At 39.5% G+C, this 13,651-nt stretch overlaps 2 protein-coding genes across 3 annotated transcripts; both read right to left on the minus strand.

Moving 5' to 3' along the window:
- Positions 1-3,064: 3,064 nt before the first annotated feature.
- gja2 (gap junction protein, alpha 2) lies at positions 3,065-4,713 on the minus strand (the record flags this gene model as incomplete). The annotated part of the gene is made up of 1 exon (XM_084073826.1): positions 3,065-4,713. The coding sequence occupies one exon, from the start codon at positions 4,711-4,713 to the stop codon at positions 3,658-3,660; it is 1,056 nt and encodes a 351-aa protein (XP_083929952.1). The 3' UTR covers positions 3,065-3,657.
- A 3,053-nt stretch (positions 4,714-7,766) lies between these two features.
- gjb1a (gap junction protein beta 1a) lies at positions 7,767-10,518 on the minus strand (the record flags this gene model as incomplete). Of its 2 annotated transcripts, none has more annotated exons than XM_084073830.1 (2): positions 7,767-9,361; positions 10,403-10,518. In XM_084073830.1, the coding sequence occupies one exon, from the start codon at positions 9,345-9,347 to the stop codon at positions 8,625-8,627; it is 723 nt and encodes a 240-aa protein (XP_083929956.1). In that variant the 3' UTR covers positions 7,767-8,624. The 2 variants fall into 2 exon arrangements, with proteins under 2 accessions (XP_083929956.1, XP_083929955.1); XM_084073829.1 differs by lacking the exon at positions 10,403-10,518 and adding an exon at positions 9,652-9,679.
- Positions 10,519-13,651: the final 3,133 nt, after the last annotated feature.

Genomic DNA, 13,651 nt, shown 5'->3' on the forward strand with positions numbered 1-13,651 from the left:
AGTTTATTGCCATATACATGTAGATAGACGGACCTTTATTGATCCTGCAGGGGAAATTCAGTCACCGGAGGCCAAAAATACAAATCCAAGTATAAACAATGAATACAAAGTACATAAAACCGTTTAAAAGGATTCATGACCAGAGTATGTGTGGGCACAATAACTAAAAAGAAAATACAACCTACATAGAACAGCCCACAATCATTTAAATAAAACAAGGATTAATGATACACTGATTTTAATGGCAATAACATTCAGTTAAAGTACCGCCACTGGATATTTAACTCAATAAAAATGGCTTGCTTAGGATATGTTTGTAAAATTGCTGTCAGCCAGTAGGGATCCAAAATATTGCTTTTAAAATCAAATGACCTTTCCAAAACAAAGAGGACTTTGTATTGTTCTTACTGCACTATTTTCATTATCATTTATATACTGTAGATGTTAGAGTTAAAAAAAAGAAGATTAATGATGACAGAGCGTGTGGGTAAATACTGATGTTGCTCAAAATACCTTTTAAAGGAAAGATTTAAAGTTGTTGACTCAGTTGAAGAAAATCCATGTAACCCGATAATGCTTGTGAGATATTTATGGTGCAGGTCATTTATGGAGTGTGTATACTGTGGAATTTTGAAAATGTGTTGTTGTTTACTGCGATGTCAAGACCAAAATGTGTAGCTATTTAAAAAGTGTCTGTCATTTTCATGCTATCAATGTCACTTCTAAATTCCTATGTTATCTAGGTCAGTTAAAGGTAGGGTAAGTGATATTTTGTTGTTGTTGTTAAAATAAGTATTAAATAGGTATATATTTTGATAGTACTAATTGCTATAGAGTGTTCAGTTACAAGATAATCCCTGTCTCTCCAGCTCTTAAGTAAATAGAAAATACATTTTCAAGTCAGGATACCAATTTTATCCAATCAGGAGAGAGAACTTACATAGGATACAGGATAAGCAAGTGCATTTGGAAGTGATCATACAAAGAAATGAGCAGACATGGAACTGGAACACTATAGAATTTGCGCTGATAAATGGGTATACTCTCTCCTGGTTGGCTGAAATTGGCAACCCACCTGAAAATGTTCTGTTTAGTAAAGAACTGAGGAGTTGGGGAGACCGCTGTCACTGAACAAACACTCTATAGCAATGATTACTGTCCAAATATTGTGCATTAACCTTTTAACATTAACATTTTGTTTTAACCAAATTTACATTTCTGCCTAACTCTCCTCTCCTAATAACAGTGCTGCTTCATTGTGCCTTATTGCTTATGTCCTTAGCCTTATGCTTATGTCCTTTATCAGAATGCCTACTGCATTCCAAAATGACTTTAGGCAGAAAGTGATTTTAAGTCAACATTTTGACAGAAATGTTTTTTTTTAATGTAACAAGCATTCTGATAGGCTGAGAACATAGGCAATAAGGCAGGATGAATCAACAGTGTTAGGAGAGTAGAGTTTGGCAGAGATAAAGGCAGATAAATATGACTTAGATAAAATGAGTTTTTTTCTCAAGATTTCCCAAGTCACCTAGATGACTTAGGCAGATAGTGATTTTTCATTTCTTCTTTCCTGAAAACCTTAAAAATATGACTTAGGCAATGATGCTATGAGGCTAACGATATGGGTATGGGTAATATATTTTCGAGAGATACTTTCCTGACTATATTTTGGCTAATAGTTACAAAATAACAGTAGAATTGCTGATGTAGGGCATTGATTTTGGTCTCCTTCCCCCAGTTTACTAATAATGCTCTTGTGAGTGTGCCTGGAGGTATTTATAGAAACAAAGAATAGCCCATTGAAGTACTTCTCACACCATTGGAGATGTACATGGCATGTGTCGTGGAAATGCCCCCCATTCACACAACACACCATTGCCTGTAGCTAAACAGTAGCAGTGTCTAAAAAGTAGTGGCACAATATAAGACATTGTACAAATCCTTGACTGGATATTGTTTGTTGTTTGGACAACTCATTCATTTAACACAGAACAGTTCAGTCAGTTTTTAAAATATTTATATGATCAACAATGTGTTAAGGAAGCAGACCCAGACCCAGTTTGAATGATTAGAACAATAAGCTTTGTTTGTATTAATACATTTTATTTTATCACATTAAAAGGTTATCTCATCATAAGGCCTCCTCTTGATGAAGTAGGTATAAATCCTCACCAGCAGCATTTTAACCACTTGAACCCCAGCATCCCTATTCTGGGGGGAACCTTCGCCAGAAATAGCAAATCTGCAAGCTCACAACGTGTTGCAACGCATTGTGAGCTTGTGGATTGGCTATTTTTGCTAAAGAGATTTGGTGTTGAGTGAAATAAGAGCATACCAAGTACAGTTGCAACTCAGATCCATTTTACTAATAATTATGTCTAGAGGGTTTAAGTGGTTAACAGACCCATTCTCTGGAATGGGTCCACTCAGCAGATTTGCATTATTGAATCATAGGAGCACTGTCTGCCAGTGAGAGGCCACTATTTTGCATGCAATTCCCTGTTTTTCATATTCATTGAAGAAATATACTAATAACTGAAGGGGAAAACAACTACAACATTAAGCACGTTATTGTTAACTGAAGAAATCAAATGGGGGAAAAAGAAACATGAAAATTGTATATGTGGCATTCAATGTAAGATTAGTTTGGCTTGTTCGCCACTCTATTTTTTGCATGTCATTAAAGCCACAAATGTTCAAAAAATCTTCACAATTATTCAAAGATCTACAGGCTCACAATAGCTCGTGCTGCAAGGCATTGTGAGATTGTAGATGTTTTCGAGAAAGTAAAAGAGAAAGAAAAAGTTTAAGTGTCTAAAAATGTTCTACACATTTTGAAAATAGGGCTGGTTAAGTTAACTGACTTCATGAAGTGTCAGCCATCAACACTGTCTCCTTTAGTAGCTTATAATCACCATATCTCACTTACTATTTATGAGAATTACTGCTGGTGTGTGTATCCAGCTATCTTGATTAAGCTTGGATTTACAATACTAATGATGTGATTAAGTTGTGGATCTAAAAATGCAATGCCAGCTGCATTTTTGCAGAGTTGTTTGCACTCAGAGTAGTGTTTTATGTCTTGTCTGCACAATGTATTCCCTGAGTCATTCATGTTGAGTCCCCAGTTGGACCTCCTGGGGGAAGGTGGCAGGACGATTGTCTCTGTCCTGTCTGTCCCTCTGTCCATCTGAGATCTTGAGATCTTGTCTGGAGCATACTGTATCTTCTATAGCTATACCATGCAGCCTAGGATGAGCAGACTTGGTACAGTATATGGTTACGTCTAGGGAAGGCAGTGCGTCTCGTACCAAAATAGTTCACTGTGACCTAATAGCCCAATCATAAACACCGCTTCATCTGGCGGGGGACTATGGATTGCCCTGCAATACTTTGCCTTGTTACTTTTACAATGTTTGTATCCACATTTTTACATCCTCACACTATTGCACAGATTGTGTAAAATATGTAAAAATAAAAATAAATCTACAGAAACAATGCCATTTCAGTTAATGATGAAGGAAATGACTGATCTATGATTTCTTTTTTTCATTTCAAGTAAATAGGTTGTAAACAAAAACAATGCAAGCATCAGACAGCATAGCCATTGATGTGTATTGATGGAAAACAAAACAAAAAACTCCTGGAATCTACCTAGACCTTCAGATCATCCAGCCTGCTTTTATTATTGCTGTGCTTGCTTGATTCACTGTTTCGGCGCTGGTTCTCAAAGGGCCCATCAAAGACCGGACTAGATCTTTTCCTCTCCCTTTTATCCTCTCCCTCTGGTTTACATTTCCTCTCAACTGCCAGGTTGTCTCTGTTCTGCTTGTAAGCCACTTTGCTGTTGTAGGGACTGTATGCGGAATTTGGCTCTGGCATGCTGTACTTGGCGTCCGCAGGGAAGGTGTCGGCGACTGCAGGGTGACCGGAAAAATAGTTGTAGCTCGGTACAAAAGGCATGACCGGCTCACTCGCTGCCTTTGAAATCTCCCTTGTGGCATGTGACCGTCTGTAGCGGAGGCCCTGGCGACACTTGGTGAAACCCAGGTGGTACATCTCTATCAGGTTGAGCAGTAGAGAGAGGCAGGCCACCACCAGCATGAAAATGATGAAGATGGTTTTCTCTGTAGGCCGAGAGATGTAGCAGTTGACCACGTTAGGGCAAGGGAAGCGGTCACAGGTATACAACGGTTTCAGCTGAAACCCATACAGTAAGTATTGAGCTACAATGAAGCCCACCTCCAACAGGGTCTTGAAAATGATATTGAACACGTAGGTTCGTAGCAGAGCCCCTTTAAGTATAACATGACCCGTGTCATCCTTAACTGGCTTCTTAGCTTTGCTTGTAGACAGCATGTGCTGCTTCTCAAGCGCCTTCTCTTTCTCTTTGGCCTTCTCCTCCATTCGCACCAGATGAAGGATGTGTCCGAGGTAGATGAGCGTAGGAGTGGAGACGAAGATAATCTGCAGTACCCAGAAGCGGGTGTGGGAGATGGGGAAGGTCCTGTCATAGCACACGTTCTGACAACCAGGCTGCTTGGTGTCGCACGTAAAGCCCGACTGTTCGTCTCCCCACACTTTCTCAGCAGCGGCCCCTAGCACCATAATGCGAAAGATGAAGAGCACCGTCAGCCACACTTTACCCACAACAGTAGAGTGCGTCTGGACCCTGTCCAGCAACTTCTCCAACAAGCCCCAATCACCCATAGTGGCTCACACGTGTACTGTAATGTCAATCTTTTTGAGAATATCGGGACAGACACCTGTAAGAAGAAAGAAAAAGAATATATATATTTGAGGTATAAAAAAACAACTTCTTGACCAAAAATAGTGCCAATATTGTACTGAAAAGTAATGTGAGTGGAAAAGCTGGGGATATTTTACACTCTGCCACAGACAGTAGGCTACACAGCAAAATCCATGGATGTTATTTTAACTCTGAATCCTTCCATTACACTCCAAGATAAATGAACACTCACGGTTTTGCAGTGTTTATTACCTTGCACTTAGTAAGTGAAAGGTCCAGTCACACCATACAGATTAATTTCGCATACAGACATTTTCATGCTTGACTAGGTCTGCACAGTATGTTGAAAAGTTATCTGTTGAACATTGGTCAAAAGACACTCCACAACCAGCAAGGCAAATCAGGATTTAGAAATGTATTCTTATTTTTTTATGCAGTCACTAACTGTTGTAAGAAAGGCCTTTCATACCTTAAGTTCTGATTAGTAATTATAACCTGGTTGCTTTTTGACTGATCTGTGAGTGATAATGCACCGTACCATACTGTAGGTCTTGAGATGCAGAAGCACCCAACAAGTTCTCCTCCTAGAATTAGGTTTCTAGTTCATATCTAAGGAATTGCTGGACACAATAGGAAGCCTATCTTTTCATAATTCTGATGGTGCATGTGTTGTACAGTATGTTCATACGGTTATTTGTTTTTTATTCTTGCCCCCTATAATGCTTGTTGGTACATTTTTTTAAAAGTGCTCTATAAATAAACTTGACATGACTTGACTTGTAGTCATAGGGATTTGATTCCCAAGCTGACAGCCATTATAGTCTGGATTTGGATGCCCTTTTGAAGAATACAACCATAGACTTTAAGGAGTCTTTCTGCTCACACTACTGAATGGCATTTGAAGATGATGGGTGATTTCACTTTTGAAATTAAACAGACTTACTGTACAGGTACTGTATGCAGCTTACTAAATTACAAGACCTATTTTATATGGAATATTTAAGTAGCATAGCACTCAACGTATCTTTAATTTTAGCACCAAATTAGACCTACCTGACAAAGTTCATCTCCAAGAAGTGGAGCTCTCCTGTCCACTCTGATATCTTTCCCTTCTGGATTGGTGATGATAGTAGTGCTAAAGTTTAATCAAATAATCACAACTACTGGCTTTAACTTTCAACTAGTTGAGGTCCCTTACTCTGACCCCAATGACTGGCTACTCTATGAGATAGCACAACTAGAACCCATGTGTGTACCCCTGCCAGTGTACCAGTGAGGATGGAGGAAAACATTGACTCCTGTAGAGTACTATAAAGTGTGCTAAAGTGGCGTGTCTTCACATTTGACAGGCAGCCCAGTGGTCCAATAAGGATGAGGGATAGTCTTTCATGTCCTACATGTAGCTCTAAATATAATTCAGGGAGTGGCTATGCTGTCATGGTGTTGTGGGGTTTGGTGAGATGGCCTTTGACTATCCGGTTAACGATATGGTGGGGATTATTTGGCATGTACTCTTGAGTGACTATTGATAGACTGACTGGAATGGTGGTTATATTGTCAACAGATGATATGCTTGCAACAGGGTGAACAAAAATGAAATTTTCGCACTTTAACACTTGACAACCTAGGGAAATCAATTGTCTAAATTCTTCATTTAGAGAATCACAATACACATTGCCAGACCAAAAAAAAAAACAACAATGACAGACGGATAATCGCATATAATCATAATTAATTTTAATATTGCTAGTCTTTCAAGTAAGGCATCCTGTAAAGTACAGCACGTACAGAAAAAAAAGAGAAATTGTAGACACTCCAAGCTGTAGTTGTATGACTTATGAGGTGGTGAATAAGTACTATACTTCAAACAGTGGTACGTGGTGCCAACTCCACTTTGGGAGTTTGACACCAAGCAATGACATTGTAATTCAAAAAGGATTTCTTTGATCAGAATAAAGTCAGCCTCTTCCTTAATCCTTACTGACTCTGAGCTCGCAGTTACATCCAAACAGTTGCCTAAATTACCAAACGACCACCTATGTGCCAGAAAAGGAGAAGTGCCCTCACGCTTGGCCTCGGCAGCTGTCCAACCTGAATCAACCTCACTGACACAGTAACCCCCTCACATGACCAGGCTATTGATAACCTCTAGAGAACTTAATTGGTTAGACTGTTTGAGTATTTTTTACAGGTGGCAATATGTCACAGGATCTCTTATGTGTCTCTATTGCACAATACCACTGAAAAAAAAAACACCCAGATGGACATTTAGGCTTCATCTGGTTTAGTTTAGTGGAACATTGTGGTGATATATTTCTATTTTTATGATATGACACTGCCAACAACTAGTAAAAAAAATACACTGTTCTCCAATGTACTTTCTTTCACACAGACAGTCAGAATACTTTAGGTACAGTAGTAGTATAATAGAAAATCAAATATTAATTCACTTTACCTGTAATTTATTGTATGTATGTATGTAATGGACTCCAAAGATAGATTTTTTGGGAACTTTCCTCCTGAATGTTTAAAACCTTCTTAACCTTCTTAACAGTGTGAGGACAATTAACCCAACTAGACCGGCCTTCTTAAAAAATGACTTTAAGTTGTGAAAAAGATGCTGTCTGAGAAGTCCCGATGATATTTTTCTGTGGCAGGCTATTGCTTCTTTAACTTGGGTTTGAAAGCAGACATCAATGTAATTTTTTAAACATTGGTTCAAAATGTAAAATGTTCTCTATGAAGCAGAATAATATAATGCTTAACAAATAGCTAGGAATGTTTCATTCAAATGGGGTTAGCAAATAGGTTACATTCAACTTGTTTGCGGTTTAAGGCAAATGCAAGACATTTAATGTCATGATTGATATACTGTAAGCATTAATAATATAAATATTAACTGTTCAAGTTACAATATTCTCAACATTGAATTAAAACATGTTCTGTAGATTTGGCCTTGTATTATGTTCATAAATAACTAATTGCATGTAAAGAGAACCAAATACAGCTCAATAATAATATTATTGTAAGACATTTTTAATTATGACAGTTTATTTAACATATTATGTTAAACTGTCATAATTAATACTTACAATGCTGCTTATCAGAAACAATAGTGAGCCTTGTGCTGGGCTTAGATGTAGCTTCAGACATGGTAATGATAAATAACTATTTTAAAGACCAAGCACTAACACTTTTCAAATATGAAATATAATACAATTATGTATAATATGATAAGTGCTAAAAAATTATAATAAATGAAAATATAAATGTGTCCCCTTTCGTTGTTGTTGGGGTATCGGGCTTATACCCGGTCCTCTGCATTGAAACCATCCTAACTATTAGGAACAGTGGGCAACTATTGAACAGCAGCAGTTGGGGTTCATTTTTTGCTCAAGCACACTTTTGACACTAAGTCAGTAGGAGCCCGGGATCGAACCCGGGAACCCAAGCAGTCGCTCTACCTCCTGAGCCACTGCCGCCAGAACTGATTGATGCATGTACACTACACCAAAATAACACACAAACCTATATCTGAAGTGTGGTCACTTAATTTACAGATGTACCGTATAATTGTGCCACCATTCACATCATGCACACTAACAAATGTGTAGTTTATTTAAAAAAAGGAAATACTGTAGCCAGTTCAATATTAAGTTGAATCCCGTGATCTCACTTTCTATTTTTGAGTGCTGATCATATGAATGTTCAATTTATCAAGTGGTTATTCAATGGCAATACTTTTTATATTATACGTAAAATACATTTCCCCCAAGATAAAGTTACCTGTATGGATGTACAGTAATTCCATTACTCTTAGGTGGCACTTTCATGTCCTTTAGTGCCAGTAGCCTACTGAGTCGCATGTTTGTTAGTAAGAGCAGAGTTTTTTGGAGATCCAAGCCCCCATGGTTTTATCTCCAGCATTTTGCATGTGCCTGCCCCAAGCCTTCCCAACCAAGAAGACCACTTCTGCAATATTGAGCACAATACAAACACCTGAAACGGCCAGCATGAACACTGTGAAGACGGTCTTCTCTGTAGGCCTCGATACGAAGCAGTCCACCGTGTTCGGGCAAGGGTACGAGTCACACTTCACCAGCCGGATCATCTTGTAGCCAGGGTAGATCATATAAAACAGATACATGAAGGTAACTTCAAAGATGATGCGAAAGAACAGGCTGATGACGTACGTCCACCAGAGAGCACCTGTGATTTTCATCTTCTGAGTCTTAATCTGCTCCAGCTCTTTAGGACTGGCGCGTCCAGACAGTTTGTGGAGCTTCTTTTCAATGTGGCGGCGGTGGGCCACATGCATCGCCACCAGCAGGGCTGGCGTAGACACCAAGATCAGCTGGAGTGCCCACAGGCGGATGTGGGAGATTGGGAAGAAGTGGTCATAGCAGACGCTGTTGCAGCCAGGCTGCTGGGTGTTGCAGGTGAAGCCAGACTTCTCATCGCCCCACACGCTCTCTGCCGCAACCACAAGAACCAGGATACGGAAAATGAAGAGGACAGAAAGCCAGATGCGACCTATGCCCGTAGAGTGTCTGTTTACACCACTTATGACTGCATAAAACGATGCCCAGTTCATCTTCGGTTCTGGGTCTGAAAGACAAAGACATAACAACTGGTCACATTGTGTTGAACATATTTTGCATTTAAAATCAACATGATATTATCTAATTATCACTTTGCAATGATATGTTCCTTGCCTATAGGGAAGATGCACCTTTACATCAAACCCAATATGAGCTGAAGATTTCCCAGTCAGAATCAATTTATAGCTTGTGGGAAATAATTTTCCAAAAAGTTTGAACTCCTTTGTGCTAGTCATCATTTCCCTTGGTCCCAAACATGGCTTGCCATTCCGCTAGAAATGTAGTTGGAGTTGTTACCAGGCTCAGCGGGTGGTGTAAGAGGCATAGGAGGCACCCAGGGTGGAGGTCAACGTTTGCCCACTGGTTTAGCATGGATATGAATCCAGAGGAGAAGCAAAACTCTCTGTGCCCTCTGGGGTTGGCGGGCCACTTAAGAATGCCAGACTATGATCTGGCATAATGCGTCATGTGACCTGCTTTCACCAGTAGCAGGATGAGAGCATGAAATTAATTTTGACATCAGCAGCAACCTTTGTAGTCTCTTCTATAATTTATCTCCATTGTTTGGCCAATGTCATTGAGAATGTGAGATGGTTCTGAATGCACTAGATAAGCACACTTCTTCTACAGCTTGAACTAGACAATGTAGGCTATAGCATAGCACAGACCGTCCTTTTCATCAGGATAATGCAGTACACACAGGAATTTAAACATACTGTATCAACGGAAGAAATATGGAAGAAATATTGGACTAAATGAAAACTAAAAAGGCAAACAATGTGTATATCACGTTAATTTTGTGGTCTATTTGCAATATTGGCAACACATTTTTATATATAGGCTATCACAGGAGCTATAAAATTAAGAAAATGTCTAAACATGTTACAGAAATAAGAGACTTGCTAAAGAATGTTGATTCAAGTTAACTGACAGTAGCAGACCATTAGTAGTGCATACATAACACAACAATTTTGGAACATAGAAAATAAACTATAATTTCTTTAGCTTGATGTTCTGGTTGTAAAATCAACAAATGAAACAAATTTACCTTCAGATGTAGTTAAAGAAAAGCATGCCCAGAAATATTATGTTGACATTAGCAGGTTTTTTTCATTAGTGACTGGTAAAGAAAGCATTAGACCATGACTTTGCATTGCTAATTTCTCCTCACACTAGCCACTGCCCTGCACTGAAGAAGTCATATGCTTTTGTGTCAAACATTTGCATACAATAGCTCCATTTACAGGGAACAAACAAACGTCTTTTCAGATCAAACGTCTCGACCCAAACCAAGGAATCTGTGTGGGGAGATACGTCTTTCACCCATTGCCTATTGTGCTGTGTTCTAGAAGGGAAGTGGAGGATGATTTTGACGCAATATGGAGTAAAATGTACAAGAAAACAACAACAAAGAACGTCCTATATAAATGCTGGTTGGGAAAATCTTAAAGATAAGAGGACAGGAGTTTATTATACAAATGCTCAAATTTAATTTGACATGGTAATCAGTTGTCCGTGCTCCCCAGCTGCTCTTTCCAGCCTCTGCATCCAGAATATGATTTTCAGCTTTCACAAATTCTGCTACCTTGCTCTTGTTCTTTTCTTAAATGCTCATTTTTCCAGTAAAAAGCATCCATGCTCCTCTTCATCACCAGTGTAGCCTACTTCACATGTTTGTACTTACAATTTACAATTTAGGTATTTAGCAGACGCGATTTACAGTAAGCAAGGTAAACACGAGGTAATTACATCAAATGCATAGAAATTCTAATCTAGGATCATAGGTAAACCAAGAACCTATCATCAGTATAATATAAAAATCTGTACATTGAAACTATACACACTATAGGATGCCAGGTCTACAAATGAACCTGGCATCTGTCTAAATCTAAATTACGTTTTAGCCTTTGCATAAGCCTGCAGGTCGTCAAGGCTAGGGCAAGTGCTACAGCAAGTGCTACGGGCTAAGGTGGCGTCTGAAGAGGTGAGTCTTCATATCTAAATGAACCCATATTCCAATTAGTGATAAGATAGATATTATGACTGAAACAATTTAGAAATAAAATAAAATAGGAAGGGGGGGAGATGAGACAAAGAGAAAGATTGTTGTGACATATGTATGTTGCATGCTGAAGCTGATCAATGTCAGCCACTAATCAGCGTGATCTTGTATGAGAGTGACGACACTAGCATTGTAAGAATGGAATGCGGAAATGCTCTGTCTATCTCAACAAGGAAGTTCCAATGTTTGGAACTACAGCCCATAGCAGCCCGCTTTGCGGCAAGATCAAAGCGTGACAGAACTCTCTCTCTCTATGGGTCTGCCACTAATGTAAACAGTGTTTTAACAGGTGATTCTCCCTGGATGCTCCCTGCTGGCTAATCTGTCAAAAAACCTGTTACAGTTAGTAGCCTACTGTTAGGTCACACCTAACCTTTTCAGGCCGCGACCCCCCAAAATAATAATATTTGAACTGTGGACCCCCCACCCTGACAAGCAGTTGGAATCGGAGTGGAGGCAATACTTTGTTGTTTGTTGATTACTGACGCAATGAAAAAATAATTCAGAGGTGTTAAAAAGGTCTTAAAAGTCCTTAAATTTTCACTTGTGCAGATATCCTGTATAGGGAACGGGCACAGGGCGGAGACCAGAATGATGTAGTTCCGGTTTAAGTTATAAATAAGGAAGTGTCAATATGATAAAGCACACCACCCTCGAGTGTAATATTGCGATTGCCGATTATACAACAGTTACCATCAAAATAAAACATATCAAAATGTATTCATATTGCGGGACATTTCTCTTTCAAAATAACAACCTTTCTGCAAGTGTTATCTCTATCCTGAGGTCCGTCTGACAGACAGACAGACAAGATCTCTGTTATACTCAGCCACAGTGAGCCACTATAGATAACTTTTCTAAGACTGAAGACATAGAAACAAAACTTAACTGTTAGCTCAATCTCCTTGTATTTACGATATTCGATAGAAATGAAAACATTTTTAACTACTACGGCCGCAACTTCCCATGTAAACTGCTAGCCTAGCCAGTAGCGAGACTCCGTCTGATCGACACAACAGATGTTTTTATTTTGATTGTGTGCTGTCATGCTCGTTTGAGCACAAGAGAGCTTATATGTGTTTGGGAATGTTGTTGAAGGTTATGTTATTTCGTCAGCTGACACCCAAGCCATACGACATTTATTTGATATCTCCGACATCTGATCTCAGTAGTTTTCCAAGTTGGAAATGTGTACATTTTAACTCTATTGCATCCGACAACGCAGCACTGTCGTCCCATTACTAAATTAGAGCGACAAGTTCGAGATAGAACTTAGAAGAGAGATGGAAGATAATGTGCACAGTCAACACACCACTGTCATGAGTACTTGCTGCTTGCTAGACAAGAAGCATAGAACTACAGTCTGACGTTGCTGCGCGTCAGACTGCAAAATGGCGTAGAAAGTGGGCAGAGTCAGTTAAGTGACGTCACTAAGCCCGTTCACCCTTGTACTGTATGTTGGTTTGTTTTCTGTTGAGGGAGAAAACAATGTTGCACATTAAAGCTAATCATCTGGGGACCCCCCAAAATCATTTGGGGACCCCACTGGGGGTCTTGACCCATAGGTTGACAACCATGCACTGATCTACCCCACCTGACTGTGAAGTTGACTGTCATTGGTGTAAACATATTACAATTGTTTTCCATGTTTTTATCAGTCGGATTTCACTTATTTGAATTAAATAGACCATGGATTAAATGTAGGACTATTGGCTGCATTAGTGTGGCACATAAATGGTAAATGGTGCACTTATGGTGCTTCTATCCGAAGCGCTTTACATTGATTGTGCCATTAACCCATTCACACACTCATTCATACACGATGGCGGAGGAAACCATGCAAGGCTCATGCAAGGCCTTGCAAGGCTCATCGGGAGCAATTAGGGGTTCAGCGTCTTGCTCAAGGACACTTCGACACTAACTCTAGGGGAGCGCCCCAGCCCGGGATCAAACTGGGAACCTTGCGGTTTTCCAGTTCACTCTACCCCTGAGCCACTGCCACCCCAAAAAGCAAAGGCATATCCTTTGAACAAGATGTTCCTTTATAGAACCACCTACCCTAGCTCAGTATAGAACACTTAACTACTTAAACCCCAGCATCCTTATTGGGAGGAAGGCTTTCACTGGCTTGTCGATCTGCTATTTTCAGTGAAAGCCTTCCCCACAATAACAGAAAACTGAAAGGACACTAGTATAGAGCCTTGAGGGACCTTGAGGGACTCTGGTTAACCATAT

This window comes from Gymnoscopelus microlampas (genome assembly GCF_963454915.1).
Source record: "Gymnoscopelus microlampas genome assembly, chromosome: 12".
Classification (NCBI taxonomy): domain Eukaryota; kingdom Metazoa; phylum Chordata; class Actinopteri; order Myctophiformes; family Myctophidae; genus Gymnoscopelus; species Gymnoscopelus microlampas.